The sequence below is a fragment of the Hemiscyllium ocellatum genome, chromosome 4 (genome assembly GCF_020745735.1).
Source record: "Hemiscyllium ocellatum isolate sHemOce1 chromosome 4, sHemOce1.pat.X.cur, whole genome shotgun sequence".
NCBI classification, from domain to species: domain Eukaryota; kingdom Metazoa; phylum Chordata; class Chondrichthyes; order Orectolobiformes; family Hemiscylliidae; genus Hemiscyllium; species Hemiscyllium ocellatum.
Genome location: NC_083404.1, coordinates 78,200,069 through 78,220,101, shown reverse-complemented (window position 1 = coordinate 78,220,101; position 20,033 = coordinate 78,200,069). Strand labels below are relative to the sequence as shown.

The window sequence follows — 20,033 nt, the reverse complement described above, 5'->3', positions numbered from 1 at the left end:
TGATAGTTAGATGTGGACAATATAAAATAAGAGGGACAATTTGAAGCGAGTGTAGTGGTCAAAGTACCTGGGAACTTATCTTTTAGCGTAAATCACAGATGGTGGCAGGATAGGTGGAGACAGCAGTTAATAAAGCACATAGTATCCTAGGCTTTATTAATAGGGACATAAAATATAAAAGCAAGAAACTTTGCTGAACTAACAAAAGACATGTTAAACCTCAGCTGGTGTAATGCATTCAGTTCTGGGTACCATATTATAAGAAGGGTGTGAACATTCCACAGAGTAGAGAAGAGATTTCCAAAAAATTGATTCCAAGCCCAGGAATGAGAAATTTTAGTTATGACAATACATCAGAAAGGTTTGGATTGCTCTCCTTCGGGAAAAGCTTAAGAGGAAATCTGACATAATTTTTTAAAAATCTTAAGAGGGCTGGATGCAGTAGATCAGGAGAAACTGTTCCTGCTCATTAAAGGATTGAGAACAAAATGGCATACATTTAAAGTGTTTTGCAAAATAATCAAATGCAACAAGTAGTTCTGGTGGAAATGCAATCTCTGCAAGTGCATTGGAGGCAAAGTCAATCGAGGTATTCAAGAAAACATTGTATATTATCTCTATTCAAATAATTACCCAAAGGTAAGTGGAAAAGTCAAAAGAATGCTACTGAACAACAATAGTCATTGGAGATTTGGTGCAGATACAATGAAGTAATAGCATACTTTTGTGCCATAGCACAGAGGCAACTCATGAAGACATGGGATGAATATGCAAACTCCATTCAGCCAGTTGCCCAAGTTGGGAACCAAACCTGGGTCCCTGGTACTGTGCCACCATGCCCCTCTATCATGGTTGATCTGGTTACTTCACATTGCCACCTAACCAAATAAACTATCAGGAATCTACCAACCATTATGCTAAAAAAACAGACTCTGCTTCCAGCATATTTTGAGGATGAGAGTTCCAAAGACACTCAACCTGGTGTGAGAAAAATAATTCTGTTCATTTATTTTTAATCAATGACTTCTACTTCTGAATTCTCACAAAAGAGAAACTATTAACTCCATTCTGTCAAGATCCCTCAGGATCTCCCTTTATTGCTGGTGTATGAAAATGTATTTAGGATACTCTTCACTTCATACTTGCTAGCATCCTTGAAGTGAATCTGTGGGCACTCCATGTTCTTCAAAATTATCATACAGAATATTATTGCAAATATATCCAGTCTCCACTTTGCAAACTCTTCTTAGTAAATTTGCCTCTGGTAAACAAGTGCTTTTATATTACCTTCATTCCATCTGCATTGTGAAAGAATACGTGAGATTTCTTTGAAATTCTTATCATATTCACTTTACGTCATTCATGCTTCACAACAGTATAAAAGGCCTTAAACTAGTACCTTAAGTTGTCTCCTAGTCACATTTTGTGACTCAAGTAAATGTGGTAGCTGCTTTCCTAATGTTTGTATCTTTGTGCCATAGAGATGCATAACACAGAAATAGATCTTTCAGTCCAACTCATCCATGCTGACCAGATATCCTAAATTAGTCTAGTCCCATTTGCCAGCATTTGGCCTATATCCTTCTAAACTCTTCCTATTCATATACGCATCCAGATTCTTTTTAAATGTTGTAATCGTACCAGCCTCCACCACTTCCTCAGGCAGCTCATTCCATACATGCACTACCCTCTGTTGTGAAAAAGTTGTCCCTTAGATCCTTTTTCAATCTTTCCCCCTCACCTTAAACCTATGTCCTCTAGGTTTGGACTCCCCAACCCAGGGAAAAAACACCTTGTCTATTTACCGTATCCATGCCCTTCATGATTTTATAAACCTCTAGAAGGTCACCCTTTAGTCACTGACATTCCAGAGAAAATAGCCTCAGCCTATTCAACCTCTCCCTGTAGCTCAAACCTTCCAACCCTGTATCGAGCCCACTTCAAATTCAGATTGTCTGACACAGTGTAGAAGAATTCATCATGTTGTGAGATTCTTGACTGAGTAGTGGCAGCTTGTACTGTGATCAAAGTTTTCTTCATGTTTATAATAAGGCCAAACAAGTTATAGGCATTTGTCACAACCATACATGTTGTTAGAGTGGTCTGTGAATTTGCATCACTCATTTAGCCTCTATTAGCTTGGTTGAGGGTTGCAATGTAAAAATGAGAGTCATAAATGTATCATCCATTATATTTCAGTTATTAGCTAAAAACAGATCAGAAGATAAAAGTAGGGATATAAAAGACACTTATAAACATTAAAGCATTATCAATTCTACTAACTTTGCACGCCTGTCCCTTGCTTGATAATTATGCTTTCAAAGTGAAGTAATATAAATTTGAAGTCCAAATTCAGCAGCTGTGATGGGTTCTGTATTGAGATGTGCACAAATGTGGGACTGAAGCAAGATGGCAACTAAAAAGCTTCTGAACACCTCTTTCTGCAGTCCCCAACCCTAGAAACGGTGTGCTGCATCCCTGCCCCGACTGCCTGATGGGTGGAAAATACAGTTTGTGTGTCTCGTTATTTTTTCACCACATTGTTAAATGTGAGACTCTATTGTGGACATGTTGTGAACAAAATTAAATCAAAAAGGAAGAAAATCATGTGGATTGAATTGGTTGGGAAAGTAATACTTTAGGATTTCGCTGAGGAAATGGAAACTAAATTGGTGTGATAATTAGAAAGGGCAGACTGTGCATAAGTAATGATTTCTAGAATACAGAATGATTATAGCAATTTTTGTAAACAGGGAGAGGAGCAAAAGTTAATAATCTTGAAGATTTACTGGTCTGCGGAGGGGCAGTTAAATTATTTCAAGTTGCATCACAATTATAACAAGAAATCACAAGTTGACTGAATCTCATACAGGGTGCAATGAAGTTAAGGGGATCAGCATTGGTGGCCTATGTGCAGTCAGGAGACAGTGTGGGGGTGGGGAAATGTATGTGGTAGAAGTTGTGTCGTGATATTGTCACTGGACTAGTAATTCAGATCCCAAGATTGTCAGGCCACGGGTTGAAATCCTATCATGGTATTTGAATTTAATAAAACATCTGGTACTTAAAAATATTAGCCAAATGGTGATCATGTAACTATAAATAAAATAACCAAAGAGACCGAGAGGCTGACCAGCTAATAGGATTGCATCAATATTCTAAGCACAAAATTGTATCTGCTCTTAACATCTGGTACCTAGAGAAATCAGGGGACAGAGCACAAAAGAAACAATTTGCAGGGAAGGCTGGAGTTTTGGACTTCCTTTGCACTCTTGCATTAGCCTGGAGTAATTGGATGATTTGACTTCATGAGCAATTATTTTCTCAGTTCATTGAATCAAATCCCATGATAGCTGATTAGGCAAGTCATGTGGGGTTGAGCTTACTTTCATGAAGGTAAACAGTATAACATTTTGATTTAGTTTGTGGAAATTGGATTAAATCAAATCTCTGCAGTTGGTCAAAGTAATCACTATTATTTAAAATGCTTTATGCATACTTGCTATTTGAAGTCTCAGTTAGGCCCTTGATATTCTTTTCTTCTCTTAACAATGCTCATATTGACCAATTTCCACACATTAAACAGCAACACTCAGGGTATAATGACATCCCATTTTTCCAACCTGAACGGGATATTGAATCTTTCACATGCATCATTATATGAAATTTTTCAATCATTTTGCAAGTGAATTACGAGAGCTGATGAACTGCATAGAAGCATATTATGCATGAACAATAGAACAGAAGAATTCAGCTCCTCCAGCCTACTACACCATTCAGTAAGATCGTGAACGATCAGTTTGTGTTTCGAATGCCGTATTCCCATCTACATTTGATTATCCTTGATTCATGTGTCAAACAAAATTCTACCCTCCTCTGCCTTAAAATAAACTCAAATACCTCATCTCTACTTGCCTTAATGAATAATATTCCAAAAGGTTACACAATTCTCAGAAAAAAAATCTCTCATCTGTCTGTATCATGTAGATTGAGGTAATGCATAAAGTGATAGTCAAGTGCACATATTTAACTGAATCTTGCTTCTCTCCCCAAGACCAAAGTACTTTATATAATTTAGTAACTTACCTTTGCATGTTTAAAAAAAACTTTTTACTGAAAAATTTGATCTCTTATTTTTTGAACCTCAACTGGTCTGACCTGCACTCATAGCCAATTGTTTAAAATCTGGCTGCCACGTATCAGTAGAAATGATCATTGATCAGTTTCTATGTGGAGGCAGAACCATAAACCAAGATTTACAACTGGCAAGGTAAGTTGCAAATCAAAAGTCAAAGTTACAGATCCACTTTCTTTCATGCACAGATACATCTAATGCAGCTTGAACATCGAACCTTATATCTGAATGGGCATGCTACTATTTTCAAAGCAGGAGAAATTAAGCTTTCAACTTAGCTTGCATTTTGATTTCGGTATATTTTAAGTCATCAATCAAGGAACAGGTTTCAGATCATTTAAGATGTCGAGTGCCTCTTCAGCTACATCATGTGAACATGAACAGTAAGGAAATGAATGTTTCCAGTTCCTCAGGATGTCCCTTTTTTTCTAAAATGCAGTTTCGCTTACCTTGGCCAGCTGCTGAGGTCACTAAATTATTTATGGCATTTTCTTGCCATTTGCAGACTTGTTGATGCATTGCTGATTGCCTGTGGCTTGCATGGTGACCTTCTTCCATATTTCTTGAATAAGGTATTTTGTTTTGGCTTCTTGCCTCATCCTCCAAGCAAATCTGTAGATAGCTTCACATTTATGGAAGCTAACAACAATTTTGGCTCTGACCAAATCAGTTGTCCCTCTTGCTGGTTCACCTTCTGCTGTCTCAATCTGTCCCAGTCTTTTCAACAAAGATGGACCTTCTGGCCCATTGTCCTACAGCAGCTTTTTAACTGTTGCATCAAACTATATTTCTCTCAATCTCAACATTGGAGAATATTCATCAGATATATTCTTCAGTCAACCTCACCGAAGTATATGGAGTGGGAAAATCATATGAGGTGCCAATATTTCAACTTGCCATTTTTCAGCGATCCACTGAAAATCCTGCATGGCTTTTCCCTCCTTTAGTGTTCATTTAGAGGCCTTTTCTGCTTTGATCAATAGTTTAGTCCCTGTACAAATTTGAATTTGTAGCCGAAACTGTCCACAAGTTAAATTGAGTAATTAATTTCACTTGAATCTTTTAACAATTTGTTTTCAAGCCAAAATGTACAAATCTGGGATGACTGTTTTAATGCCCTAATGAAGATTACCAAATGTAAGAAATATTTAAATATGTTGAAAGTATTATTATTATTATTATTATATCATCATCATGGGCCAGACCAAGTTTATTACATACAAATATATCAATAAATTTCTTAGGAACACTTTTTTTTCTTGCTCAGTTTGATAGCTGATCAAAAGGAATAACTGTAAACATGATACATATTCAGCAAAAATAAACTGACACGATATCAGCAATGAAAGATAAATATTTGAACTTTACAGTTAACCTCAAATATCTGTAACGCAAATGTTTTCTGCAGTTGAGTGTGTCATTTACATATTCTTTACACATCTTAGAAGTATCTTACCTGTCACCATCCCTCAGCCTTTTGAACTGAGTTATAAACAGACACATGAGGGTGGGTCCCACTCTTGTACCAGGAATTACATCTTCAACCATCAGTGCTGGCCAAAGATCAATGTTCTGTGGTGTTCCATACAACCTGAAATAATGTGAAATAATGAGATTGACTAGTTCATAACTGGGTAACGTTTCACACAATGTTTTAAGTGGTTAGAAGACTTGTGTCTAAGACAGGTATGTTGTGTTCCACATTCCAGGGTCATCCCAGTTCAAGATATCAGACCCTGATTGGACAAAAATGAACAATGAGCATCAGAAAGCAGCAATTGGCTAAAATGAAGACTTAGATGTTGAGTTACCAATTAAAACCTGTGAAAGTAAAGCCAAATAAATCAATACCAGTTAATTCTGTAGCTGCTGATGGATTTCAACTGCACAACCATTTTCTCCCCATGCAACACTGCAGGTTCAAAGTTAACAATCTGTTTGCAGAATAACAGCTATTATGTTGCAACAAAGGCAAACTGAATTTTTCAGAATTCCTCATTCTGAACTCGATTCTTGCAAATCTGACCAAGCTAATCATTTTTTGTCATTGATTTGAGCTGCCACCTTGAATTTTGTTTGTATTTTTAATAAATGTAAGCAACAATTATTAAATTATTGGTGTATTTTTCTCTTCGCTATAAACATACCAAACACACAAGGACTGGAAAATAATAATTAGGGTTTTTTTAATAATGTGAGGATAAGACTAAAAACAAATAGTGTTAACTAGGAAACTAAGTATATGCATCTAATTCCTACCATCTGCTGCTGTAGCCTGACTACACATCTTACTGGAACCCTTATTGCATACATAAATGATAAATATGAATATGTGGGGGAAAGATACAGATAGATTGGTCAAATGAGCAGACCAGCGATGCACTTTGGAAGAAGAAACTAGATGAGGGAGTGTTTAAGAAGGATGCTATGGACAAGCCAGGGAACTATAGAAGTGAGCCTGATGTTGGTGGTGGGCAAGTTGTTGGAGGGAATCCTAAGGGACAGGATGTACATGTATTTGGAAAAGCAAATCTGATTAGGGATAGTCAACATGGCTTTGTGCATGGGAACTCATGTCTCACAAAATTTACTGAATTTTTTGAAAAAGTAACAAAGAGGATTGGTGAGGGCAGAACGGTGGATGTGATCTACACGGACTTCTGTAAGGCATTCGACAAGGTTCCCCATGGGAGACTAGCCATTTGGATAAGAACTGGCTCAAAGGTAGAAGACAAAGGGTGGTGTTGGAGGGTTGCTTTTCAGACTTGGGACCATTTCTCATGAATCTCCTCTGAACAGCTCCAGGGCCAGTACATCCTTCCTGAGATGTGGAGTCCAAAACTGCACACAATACTCCAAAATGTGGTCTGACCAGAGTCTTCTAGAGCCTCAGTAGTACATAGGCAAAAGTGAGGACTACAGCTGCTGGAAACCAGAGTCTAGATTAGAGTGGTGCTGGAAAAGCACAGCCGGTAAGGCAGCATCTGAGGAGCAGGAAAATCGACATTTTGGGCAAAAGCCCTTCAGGGTTTTTGCCTGAAATGGTGATTTTCCTGCTTCCTCAGCAGTACATTCCTGCCTTTATATTCAAGCACTCTCAAAATAAGTGTCATCATTGCATTTGCCTTCCTAACTATTGACTCAACCTGCAAGTTTACCTTGAGACAATCCTGGACTAGAACTCCCAAGTCTCTTTGCACTTCAGACTTTTGAATTTTCTCCCTGCTCCTGTTGTGAATAATCATCTTGTTAAGAAGATAAACATATATGTGTTCTCCCTGCAAGCTTGCCTTCAGTGGCTAGTGCACAAGGATCTTAGGTCTCATTGCACTCTTCCCTCTTAATTTATAGCCAGATAATAATCTGCCTCCCAATTTGTCCTACCAAAACGGATAACCTCACATTTATCCACATTATACTACATCTGCTATGCAATTGCCCACTTGCTCAAACTGTCAAAACACTCTGCATCTCTGCATTCTACTCACAGTTCAGCCTCCTACCCAGCTTTGAGTCATTTGCAAATTTGGAGATATTATATTTGGTTCCTTCATTGAAATCATTAACATGTGTTATGAATGGCTGGGGTCTTAGCACTGATTACTGCAGTATCCCACAAGTCACTACCTGCTTTTTGGCAAAAAGAATTATCCTAGTCTGTTTTTCTCTCTCTGTTAACCAGTTTTGTGCTGAAAATGTGTTGCTGGAAAAGCGCAGCAGGTCAGACAGCATCCAAGGAACAGGAGATTCGACGTTTCGGGCATAAGCCCCTCTTTTGTATCCATCTCAATACACTATCCCATTTCTATGCATACTAATTTTACACAATAATCTCTTTTGTGAGATTGTGTTAAAAGCCTCATAGTACAAATAAACCACATCCACCGACTCCCCTTCATTAACACTACTAATTCATCAGGATGGAACTTCCAAGCCACTGTGCACAGAATCTAGCATTGATTTGTTGAATATATTGTTTGCCATATCCATGGGTACATACATCTTAGTGTAAGCGGAGAAGGGTGTTTATACTTGCACAGTATCTAGTTTTGTATATTTGTTATACTTATCTTGTGATAGTAGGCATAAAATTGGGGGTGGGTGGGGGTGCCAATACATTCTTGGATGTCCTTCATACTTAATGTCAACATAATTGATGATTGATGTTTAGGTCATCCTAGATATTTTGTAAATGCTATCTTGATACTGTTTGGAACCAACTGTTTATTGTTTATAATATAGAACTTGCTTTGGGCAGTGGCTCCTCATTATGTTCAGCCACTTGTTCCAGCCTGTGCTTTCTGCGTTTACACTTCCAGTATCCTCTAGAGCCACAGACTTTGCATACAGGATAATTTTAATTGTATGTACACAGTTGCACATGCATTGTTTACTTGGTTTCCCCACATTGGGAATTAAGCTATTAGAGGACAAATTACACTTAAACTGTAGTTTCTGTGTACCCAGTAGAAAAACTTTATTTCTCTGCCTGTTTTATTGTAATGCTTCCACTGTGTAACCTTTGGCCAAGAGGTGTTGTGGAATGCTGTCACAAACCCAAACACTGTCAGCTAGCTCTGCCAGCATGATGTCAAAATCATAAATTCTTTTTATAAATTAATCAATAATCTCTAACATTATTGCCTAAAAGACATGAATTCCAGATGGTATGTTCTGAAGTTGAGCTATATCAAGTGAATGCAATAGATTCCATATAGTGTGGAAACAGGCCATTCAGCCCAACAAGTCCACACTGACCAGCCGAAGACCATCCCACCCAGACACATTCCCCCAACCTGTAACCTTGCATTTCCCATAGGTATTGCACATAATCTACACATCCCTGGACACTATAGGCAATCCACCTAACCTGCACATCTTTGGACTGTGGGAGGAAACCAGAGGCCCTAGCAGTAACCCATGCAGACATGTGAAGAACATGCAAACTCACACAGTCACTCAATGGTGGAATCAAACTCAGATCCCTGAGGCAGCAGTGCTAACCACTGAGCTACTTGCCACCCCATTCAGGGTTACCGGGTAGGGAGATGGGTCTGGGTGGGATGCTCTTCAATGGGTTGGTGTCAACCCATTGGCCTGAATGGTCTGTTTCCACACTGTATAGATTCTGTTCTGTTCTGTTCCATTCTATTCGCGACCATCCGAAGCTCAACTTTAGAATATATCACCTGGAAATATGTGGTGTTCATATTTTATCTAAACATTTAAGATAATTGTCATGCAGGCCTTAATGTCTTTGGTCTGTGGAGGCCTTCATTGCATATAGCAATTTTAAATTAAATGGCTTGTTTACGTGTTTCCAAAATATTGAGATCCAAAAAAACCTAACTCCACAGCCTTAAAAAAGCAAAATCAGATAGGTGATCCAATGCCTTCCAAAGGAATTTTGGAAATTTTTGTTGTCACCTTTTGGTTTTTTGAGAGATTTTTAATGCTATCTGCAACTTGCAACAGCTAGGAAGGCTTTTTAGTTTTGAGTTGCAGGACCTTTTTTTAGCCACTACTTCACTGGTATAAGGTTATTACATGACTGCAATGTTTGGACTGTTAAACTCTTTCAGTTTTCCTGGCTTTACTGAGCCTCTGCCCAAATATTAATCACTAACTTTGGTGTGAATTTTCAAAAGGAAAATAAAAGCTTTGTACAGGCTTCTTTTTGTTATTGGGAACTGTCAGCTGTTAATGGAGCAAACTTTTCTTATCTTAACCTCCCTCTGACCGCTTCTGGGAACAGCAGCAGTAGCAATTGATCCCCTGTCTGTAGAATTCTGCTCAAAGTTAGCTTTCCAGAGTCAACTATTTAGTTAGCGATTTTTGAGAAGATTTGTAGCTTTTTGGTGATATAGATGTAAATTAGCTCGCTGAGCTGGAAAGTTTGTTTTCAGATGTTTTATCACCATGACTAGGTAACATCATGAGTGAGAACCTCTGGTGAAACGCTGGTGGTATGTCCCGCTTCTCCATTTATAGGTTTTGGTTTCTTAAGGTGGGTGATGTCATTTGTTTTTTTCCCAAGGGAAGGTAGATGAGATCTAAATCGATATGTTAGAGGCCTGGCATTCTAACTGGAACTCCATCACTAAACACATCGATGTAGATCTCATCAACCTTCCCTTGAAAAAGAGAACCAAAAATGACATCACCTATCTTAAGAAACCAAGACCTATAAATAGAGAGGCGAGTCATACCACCAGCACTTCACTGGAGGCTCTCATTGATGATGTTATCTAGTCATGGTGATGAAACATCTGAAAACAAACCTTCCAGCTCAGCGAGCTAACTTACATCCATATCAACTATTTAGTTTTTGATCCAGCTTATGTGTCATGGTAGGTAATACTATAATATTTTATCATTCCCAAATTTGAGTAATCACACCAAGACCTGGTGCCTGGAGGCTATGATACATGAAAATGTCGCAGAACAAAGGTGCACTTTCCAGAATTCTGATGGACCTGCAGAATCACTTACAGATGATAAGACATTGTAATTGCTTTCACACCCATTTCTTTTCTTTCACTGATTATGAAGGGCTAAGACTTGTATACTTTTCGGGCACCTTCAAAAACTAGAGACACAAAAAAAATGCAAATGCTTTGCTGGAATCCAAAGTAGACAAACAGGAGGCTGGAAGAATAAGCAAACTAGGCAGCATCAGGAGGTGAAGTTGACATTTTGTGTATAACCCTTCTTCAGAGTAGTAACCTTATCCTGAAGAAGGGTTATACCAAAAATGTTGACTTCTTCACCTCCTGATACTGCCCATCTTGCTGTGTTCTTCCAGCCTTCTGCTTGTCTATCTTCAAACATCAGTCTGTCACCACATTATACTTCTTTCTTTGATACAGATATACCAAACACACAATACAGTGTCAGTCTTTTAAGGAGATATTTCAGAATGCACACAATGTAAAAAGCAGCAAAGTATGGACTTAGGAACATACGAATTAGAACAGGAGTAGACCTCTCAGCACTTTGAAATGGTTCCACCATTCATTAATATTCAGGACTGAATTCATATTTTAGCTTATCACCAAAGGTGTCAGACCTTTATCAAAAATAAATCTAGCTTTTTCTTAAAATGTTCTTAAAAGAATATGCTTCAATTACCTTAGCAGAAGAGAATTCCAACACTCATGACTCTCTGTGAGTGGAAAAAAAACTCCTTATTTCTGTTTTATAGGCAACAGTTTATTTTTAAACTCCACAAGTGGGCTGTACAGTGGACCAGATTTGATGCAAGCCTTCAATGACTTTGTGTGGAGTTTGCACAATCTTCCTGTGTCTGCATGTGTTTTCACTAAATAGTCCAGATTCCTCCCACAGCCCAAAGATTAGGTGGATTGGCCATGATAAATTGCCACTTAGTGTCCAGGGATGTTTGGGTTAGACAACGAACCAGAGGACACAGCTTAAAAATGCGGGATAGACCATTTAGGACAGAGGTGAGGAGAAACTTCTTCACCCAGAGAGTGGTGGCTGTGTAGAATGCTCTGCCCCAGAGGGCAGTGGAGGCCCAGTCTCTGGATTCATTTAAGAAAGAGTTGGATAGAGCTCTCAAGGATAGTGGAATCAAGGGTTATGGAGATAAGGCAGGAACAGGATATCGATTAAGGATGATCAGCTATGATCATATTGAATGGTGGTGCAGGCTCGAAGGGCAGAATGGCCTATGCCTGAACCTATTGTCTATTGACAAGGTTGAAAACCTCATGTAAGGTTATGGATATGGATGTAGAATGGAGTGCTGCAGTGGCTCTGGGTGGGATGCTCATCAGAGGATATGTGCAGACTCAATGGGCTGAATGGCCTCTTTCTGCAACTCCAATCTGACAAAACTGCTCAGGATCTCACAAAATTAAAAATCACACAACACCAGGTAATAGTCTAACAACCTGTGGTACTCCACAACCATCTGATGAAGGAGCAGTGATCTGACAGCTTGTGCTTCCAAATAAATCTGTTGAACTATAAGCTATTGTTGTGTGATTTTTAAACTTTGTACACCCCAATCCAACATGGGCATGTCAAAATCAGGATTATACATGTTTAGTTAATTTGTCTTTTTGCTCGGCTAAACTCCTGTAGATATATAACCTAGCCTATCCAATCTTTCCTCAAGATAATCCACTTATTCCAGGTACAGTATTATTCTGGCAAATCTTCTTTGGACTGCTTCCAATAAATTTACATCCTTTCTTAACTAAGGAAACCAATACAATATACTGTATACAATCTCACATTGGTGAGATTGTATACAGTATAGTTAAAGCATAATTTGTTTACCTTTGTATTCAACTACCCCTGCACCAAACAATCATATTTAATTAGCTTTTCTAATTATTTGCTATACTAGCATATTAACCTTTTCAGTTCATGTACTCAGAGACGCAGTTTCCATTGTATCTCAGGGCTCTGCAATCTCTCGCCATTTAAATCATTTTCTTTCTATTGTCAGCTTGTAGCCTCCTTCACAATTTACTTTCTTACCTATATTTACATCATCATAAAATTTGATAACCAGAGGTTTGGTGTCTTTAACAGTCATTTATGTAACTTGCAAAAAATTAGGATACCAGCAACCATCCTATTCACTATCTGTTAGAACTTACCAGCGATGCGATCTTCTAACTGTGCCAATAGGTTATCCCTTACAGTATGAGCTTTTATTTTTCACAATAATCTGAGATGTGGTATCTTATCAAATGTCTTTTGCAAACCTAACTACATTACAGCCATTGATTTCTTTTCACCCACTGCACAAGATACTTCCTCAAAGAACTACAACGGTTAAACATAATTTTCCTAGAATAAACCATGTTAATTCAGCTTGATTACCATGAATATTTCCAAGTATCCTGCTCTAAGAACTTTAATAACAGCTTTTAACATTTTGTCTGTGACAGAAATTAAGCTAACTGGCCTGCAGTTTTCTGCTTTCTGCCTCCTTTTTTGAATAAAAGGTGACCTCACTGTCTTCCAATCTAATGGGACCGTCCCTGAATCAAGGACATTTTGGAAAACTAAAACAAAAGCATCAACTAAGACACTAACCAGTTCATTTTGGACTTTAGTATGAAGTCCAACTGGAACTGGAACTGCCTGCAGTATCAGATCCTTGTTCAATACCATTTACTTATTGATTGTAATTTTTGCGTTTTCTTGTGATTTTATTTTCCATCTCCTGATTTATAGCTATTTCAGTGATTTTGTTAAGACCTTTTAAAGTGAAGTGCAAAGCATTTAATCAACCAACTAATTAGTTTGCAAACTCATTATTTTCTTTTATTAATTCCCTAACTAACGTTCCATAGGATTAATGCTCAACTAATAACTTATCTTCCAAAAAAGCTGTGTAAATGCCTAATGTTCATTTTCATATTTTGGCTAACTTTCTCTCAAATTTCAAGTTTTCCATCATTTAAATATTCTCTTTTTTCCCCACTGGCCAGCCATCTATCTTTGCATAATTGTACTCTGTGTCTTTAAGTTTGAAACTATCTTTAACTTTTTCAATTAATCACAGATGGTAAGTCCTCCCCTTGGAATATTTCTCTCTCATTTTGAATGCATCTATCATATGCATTTTGAAATATCTCCTTAAATATGTGTCACCAATTTCCTATTGGTACATCCCTTAACCTAATTTGCCAGTTTATTTATCATCTTATTATTTAACTATTCTAATAAGTCTATTATTCAATCTAACTCCCTTGAAAAGGCTGAGCCATGTGTATAAAAACATTGAGAAAATTATTCAAAATATTGAGGATAAAGGCAGGGCGTCCTCTAATCTAGGTTGCATAAACAAAGCCAACATTATTCTGAAGTGATAAGAAGCAACTGCCTCTCCAAAGATAGCACGGCAGGCCATAAAAATGTAACAATGTAAAAAAGAATAAAATGAAATTATTTTATTTTAAAGTTGATCTCCTTCTTTGCAGTTTATTTTTCCTTTTTCCTCCAATCAACCTATCTGATCTCTCCCATTCCCCTACAGTCTCCCAATTTTCTTACAGTCTTCCTGTCATGCCTGGACAAAGAGAAGGTTCCAGGTATCCCTGTACAGGCCTCCCCCATCTCTATCTCCTCACTCCTGTCCCTACGCCTCAAGCAGGCCTTCCTCTAACCCAATCCCAGTCCTGGTGCAGAGTCCTCAAACTGCAGCATTCACTATACAGATGACCTTCCCGCTCCGCAGCTTCCACCCCACCCCCCAAAAAAAACACCCTATAGCTGGCCTTTGCCTGTACTCCTCCCCACATGGAACTCCAGACTCCTCAGTGGCAGATATTTCCTGATGTTTCCTCTAACCTGTCCTGTCTGTGCATAATTACTCTGAATGATAAAATAATTGGCTTGGATTTTCAAAGGGCTGTGGGCCTTAAAACAAGTGAAAGCAGGCTTTGAAAAATCATGAATCTGGAGACCATGTTGGCACCCCAATGACTCTGGAATAATTCAAAGGCTTTAAAGGACTAATGGGTGCCTCCATAACAGCTCCTTGAGCTCAATGTTGTTGTTACAGTGCCAACCTGAAATTTTCTAAACTTTTTGCTGCTGAGCTTCAACAATCTTGTACATCTCAGCATTATTAGAGTTGTTACAGTACAGGAAGAGTCTCTTTGGCTCATCATGTCTGTGCTGGTCATCAAATATACATCTGTTCTAATTCTATTTTCTAGCCTTGTATGTTATAGATTTTAAGCCCTCATGGTTTAGAAGGTTCCTTCCTCTACCACCCTATCAGGCAATGGGTTTCCTTAAAAATGAATTTTCTTTTCCTTAAATCACTTTTTAACCTGACCCTCACCTAAAAACTATTCCACCGGCTATTGATGTCTCTATTGAAGTCAAGTTTTATTTGCTATCTATCCTGTCTGAGCTCCTGACAATTTGTACACCTCAATCAGATTGCCCCCAGCCTTCTCTGTTCTTTGGAAGACAACCACAGCCTAACTAGTGTCTCCTCATAGCTGCATCCCTTCAGCTCAGGCAACATCTTGGTGAATCTCTTCTGCATTCTTTCTAGTGTAATCGCATCCTTCCTAAAGTGTGGCAATCCGAATTGCACATAGTACTCCAGCTGTGGCCTAAATAACATCTTTTACAGCTTCCTGATAACTTCCTGAATAATAAAGGTTAGTATCCTGTATGCCTTCATAATCAGCTTATCCATCTGACCTGCTGCCTTGTATGGACATACATTCCAAGGTCCCTCTGATCCTCTGTGGCTTCCTATGGAACTACTATTCACCATGTCACCATGTCAGGCCTCACCATGTCAGGCCTCCCAAAATGTATCCTACATTCATGTTTACATCATTAATGTACACAACAAACAGCAAGAAACACAAGTTTCCAGTCACAAAACCACCCTTTGACCATCACCCTCTGTTTCCTGCCAATAAACCAATTTTGGATCCAGTTTGTCAATTTGCCCTGATTCTTCTGGGCTCTTAGCTTCTTAACCAGTCTGTCATGTGAGTCCTCTTCAAATATCCATGTAGACCACATCAACTGCACTATCCTCACTTACACACCTAGTGACCTTTGTGAAAAACTCGATCAAATCCGTTAGACATGATTGCCCCATTATAAAGCTATGCTGACTATCCTTGATTAATCCTTGCCTAGCCAAATAGTGATTAATTCGATCCCTCTGAATTTGTTTTCTAATAGATGCCCTACTATCGATGTTAGACTCACAATCCTATAGTTTTCTGTTTTATGCCCAATACCATTTTTGAATAATGGTACCACATTAGCTCACAACCATTCTTCCTGTGGCCAGAGAGGATGTGAAAATTAATGTCAGAGCCATTTCAATCTCACCCCCCATTGCCACCTTGCCACCCACAGCTGTCTCCACTATTGAGTGTCCTCAACTTTGTTCTCCCTTTCTTTTTTACAACATAGATAATCTGCTCTTGAGAGGGGTGGGGTTTTGCTGAGTACCTGCCTCCTATCTTTCTAAGTGATGGTCGCATTCCTTCTCTGACTATACTTCCTGAAGTTGCAGGCTGACCATATCTGAAAATGTACTATTCATGTAACTTGAAGCCTCATGGATACACGGCTGTGCCTATAGCTGATGTTCAAACTCTAAAACCTGATGCTCAAGATCAAAAACAGAAGTTGCTAGAAAAGTTTAGCTGGTCAGGCAGCATCTGTGAAGAGGAAAATGTAGCGCTGGAAAAGCACAGCAGGTCAGGTCATGTCAGGAATGTCATTCTTGATGAAGGGCTTATGCAGGAATGTTGACTCTCCTGCTCCTTGGATGCTGTCTGACCTGCTGTGTTTTGCCAGCGCCACACCTGTGGACCCTGGTCTCCAGTATCTGCAATCCTCACTTTCTCCTAGTCTGTGAAGAGAAATCAATTTTAACATTTCAGGTCCGGTGACCCTTCCTCATGACTATAGCTTGGAAAATGTTGATTTATATGCAGAAGATAGGGTGGCGGGAGGGGGGGGGGGGGGGGGGGGGGGGGTGGAGGAGGAGGAGGTAAGGAGTAAACAATGGGTGAGGATAGATCCCAGAGAGAGAGAAGGAAATTTGAACAGAGAAAGGAGTCGATAACAATCTGGCTGGGAGGGTGAAAAGCTGTTAATGAAGACTGTTGGTTGCTAACAATAGGTAGTGTGTAACAGCAGACTATGTGATAATAAGACCTGGTGTATGGGGCTAGGATATGGGGGAGTTCAGGCACTAAAATTATTAAACTCGATATTGAGTCCTGAGGGTTGCAGGGTCTCTGAGTGGAAAATGTCAAATTGTGCTTCTGGCTTGTGCTGAGCTTTGCTAGAGAACTGCAGCAAGCCTGAGACAGGTGTTGGCCAAGGAATAAGGTGATACGCTAAAGTAGCATGCTAAAGTGGCAGCAATTGGAAACTCAAGGTCATTTCTGCAGGCAGAACATAAATGTTCTAAGAAGCGATCACCCAGTCTATGCTTCAGTGAATGCAGCAGACTAGATTGTGAGAAGTGCAGGTAAAGTGCAGCTCCACCCAGAAGGTATGTTTGAGCCTTTGGAAACTGAGGGAGGTGGTAAATGGGTAGGTGCAGGTGAAGGTGCCCAGGGCTTTGGCATGAGGTTGGGGGTAGGGGGGGGGTGGAGTGTGGTAGAAGAGGGAGAGGAGTCTTGGGTGTGAAGGAAGAGTGGACCAGGGTGTTCCAGAGGGAATGATCCCTGTGGAAGGCAAACAAAGGAGGGGAGGGGAATATGTGTCTGGTGGTGGCACCTTGCTGAAGGTGGCAGAAATGGCGGCTGATGAGCTTCTCAATGTGGATACTGGTGGGTTGGTAAATAAGAAAAAGGGAACCCTATTGCTGTTGCGGGAGTGAAGAGAGAGAGGGAGGTCACAAGTCCGGGAGATGAGTTGGACCCGGTGGGGTCCTGTCGACAACTGTGCTGGTGAATCCTCGGTTGAGGAAGAAGGTGGACGTTTTGGAGACTCCCTTGTCAAAGTTGGCCTCATTGGAACATTTGCAAATGAATATCCCATTCTACTGTAAATAAGGCAGTGATATTTGTCTGCATTTATAATTTCCATAAATTTATCACATTCCAGCTAAGTAAAAATGGAAACAAAACTCCTACACAAGTTTCTCACTTTATCAAAATAAAATTCTAGTTCTCAGTTAATGTATGTTAATCAATACACTGAACTGAATTTTGCATTGAGAGTAACAGTAAAGTTCTTAGTTGTCATAATAGTGCAAGGTTGTGAGCAGTTTTTGTCTCCTTACCAAAGGAAGTTAAAAATCACACAACACCAGGTTATAGTCCAACAGGTTTAATTGGAAACACACTAGCTTTCGGGGCGCCACTCCTTCATTGGTGCTCCGAAAGCTAGTGTGCTTCTAATTAAACCTGTTGGACTATAACCTGGTGTTGTGTGATTTTTAACTTTGTACTTCCCAGTCCAACACCGGCATCTCCAAATCATACCAAAGCAATGGCATTCTTGCTATAGAGAGAGTGCAGCAAAGATTTATCAGACTGATTTCTTGCATGGTAGAACTGATGTATGAGGAGTCATGAATCAGTTAGGATTATATTTGCTATAGTTCAGAAAAATAAGGGGAGATCACATAGAAACATAAAGAATTTTACCAGGAGTAGAGAGGTTAGCTGAAAAAGGACACTGCCAATGATGATGGAGTTCAGAATCATGGGTCACAGTCAAATGATTCAGGATAAACCATTCAAGAGTGAGAGGTGGAGAAATTCTTCATTTGGAAAGTGGTGAGTCTGTGGAATTCACGGTCACAGAAAACAGTCCAGACCAAAATAGTGCATGATATCTAGAAAGAATCATGATCTTGCAAATCATGAAGCTTTTATGAGCTTTTATGGAAAATGGCTGCCACATGAAGTGTCAAATTCCAGACTGTTGACTGTACATCACAGCACATTTGTATGACACAGATGTAAAAGAATCCAAGAAGAATGATTAAGATTTTTTAAGATGAGGAGCAAGATGTGTATTTGTGAGCATTTAGGGATCAAATACCACATTTATTTCTGCAAGCTTGAAAAGGCATGCGAATGAGGTGGTGGGCAAGTAGACAGAAAGGCCAACTATTATCTATGCATGAAAACTAGATTTCCCTTTACTCAACCTCCAACCTCTGCCAGGGACAACTGCTCTACTTATCCTTAATCTGCCTCTTATATGTATATTTATACTGGAATATGATAAATAAGCTGAGTCCTTTAACTCGCTATCCCATTCTAATAGATCATGGTTGATGTCCTCTTGAAATCCATTCACCTGCCTTAGGTCTGATTCCAACAAAAGTAGATTAAACAAAATGTTAATCTCATTAATCTTAGATAAAGTTGTGGCTGTTCAGAGGGATCAAGGCTTAGTTGAGCTGAGCAGGGACAGAGTGTGGGTGTGAGTGTGCCACTGCCCGTGCGATAATATCAGGACATGGTACTCATCAGCCTAAATAGGATTTCCAGGTTAAATTACATTGAAGGACAAGTTTGGGCCATGTTAAATTATCCATAGTTTCCAGGGATGTACAGGCTAGTTGGATTAGCTATGGTAAATATGACAGTTAAAATGTATAGGATATGGGTTTGGATGGGATGCCCTTCAGAGGGTCAGTGTGGATTTGATGGTCCAAATGGCCTGTTTCTGCATAGATTCTATGAAATAATCTCTGTTAGCAGTCTGCAATTGTAGCATTGAAGGTGCAGAACCGAATCACCCTCAGCAGTACACGATGTGCTCAAGGAGTGAAGTTCTGCACCATGTGCAACCTATAAAACTGTGGAAGGTGATCACAATTTTGGCAAGTAGGGTGACTTCTTCTGGCCAATATGTTTCCTATGCATCATAGTCATTTGTGGGATTGATTTGCCATGTCAATGATATGGTCTACAGTGCTTGGATGCTGTTGACCTTTGAATGTCTTCACATTGCATAAGGGTGAAGCCCCCTCCTTTACAGAATGAAACATTTAGCCCACCCCCTCTGGGTGTGGTTTCAGCCATTTTCATCTTCACTGTGCATTTGCAACCTGGATCATGATTAGGGAAATAGAGGTCACTTTCACTCAGTGAGTCTCATAATGTTGGTAACTGCAGTCCAAGTTCGAGGCCCAGAGGAGCTGCCAGGTAAATGCTCCAATTTTTATGCTGGCTAGTTTCTGTCAGTCATTTGGGAGAATAGGAAACTGCATATAAATAAGATGAGATTAATGAATAATGATGTGTTAATGTGTGCAAACAGGTGCTAATAACCCTCTTGCGTTCACTGCTAACATTCCCATTTCACTGATCATAACTTTATTACATCAATGTGAGAATCTCATTATTGCTGATCTAGCCTATTTCACAAGTTTCTTGCAAATGCCCATATC

General features: G+C 39.3%; 1 protein-coding gene across 2 annotated transcripts in view; it reads right to left on the bottom strand.

Annotated features, from left to right (window-relative positions):
• LOC132814373 (peroxidasin homolog) overlaps positions 1-20,033 on the bottom strand; it is a 590,104-nt gene that overhangs the window by 35,313 nt on the left and 534,758 nt on the right. For both annotated transcript variants that reach the window (XM_060823479.1, XM_060823480.1), the window contains one exon: positions 5,592-5,726. In XM_060823479.1, coding sequence (XP_060679462.1) covers positions 5,592-5,726 — 135 coding nt within the window. The remainder of the gene's footprint in view (positions 1-5,591; positions 5,727-20,033) is intronic.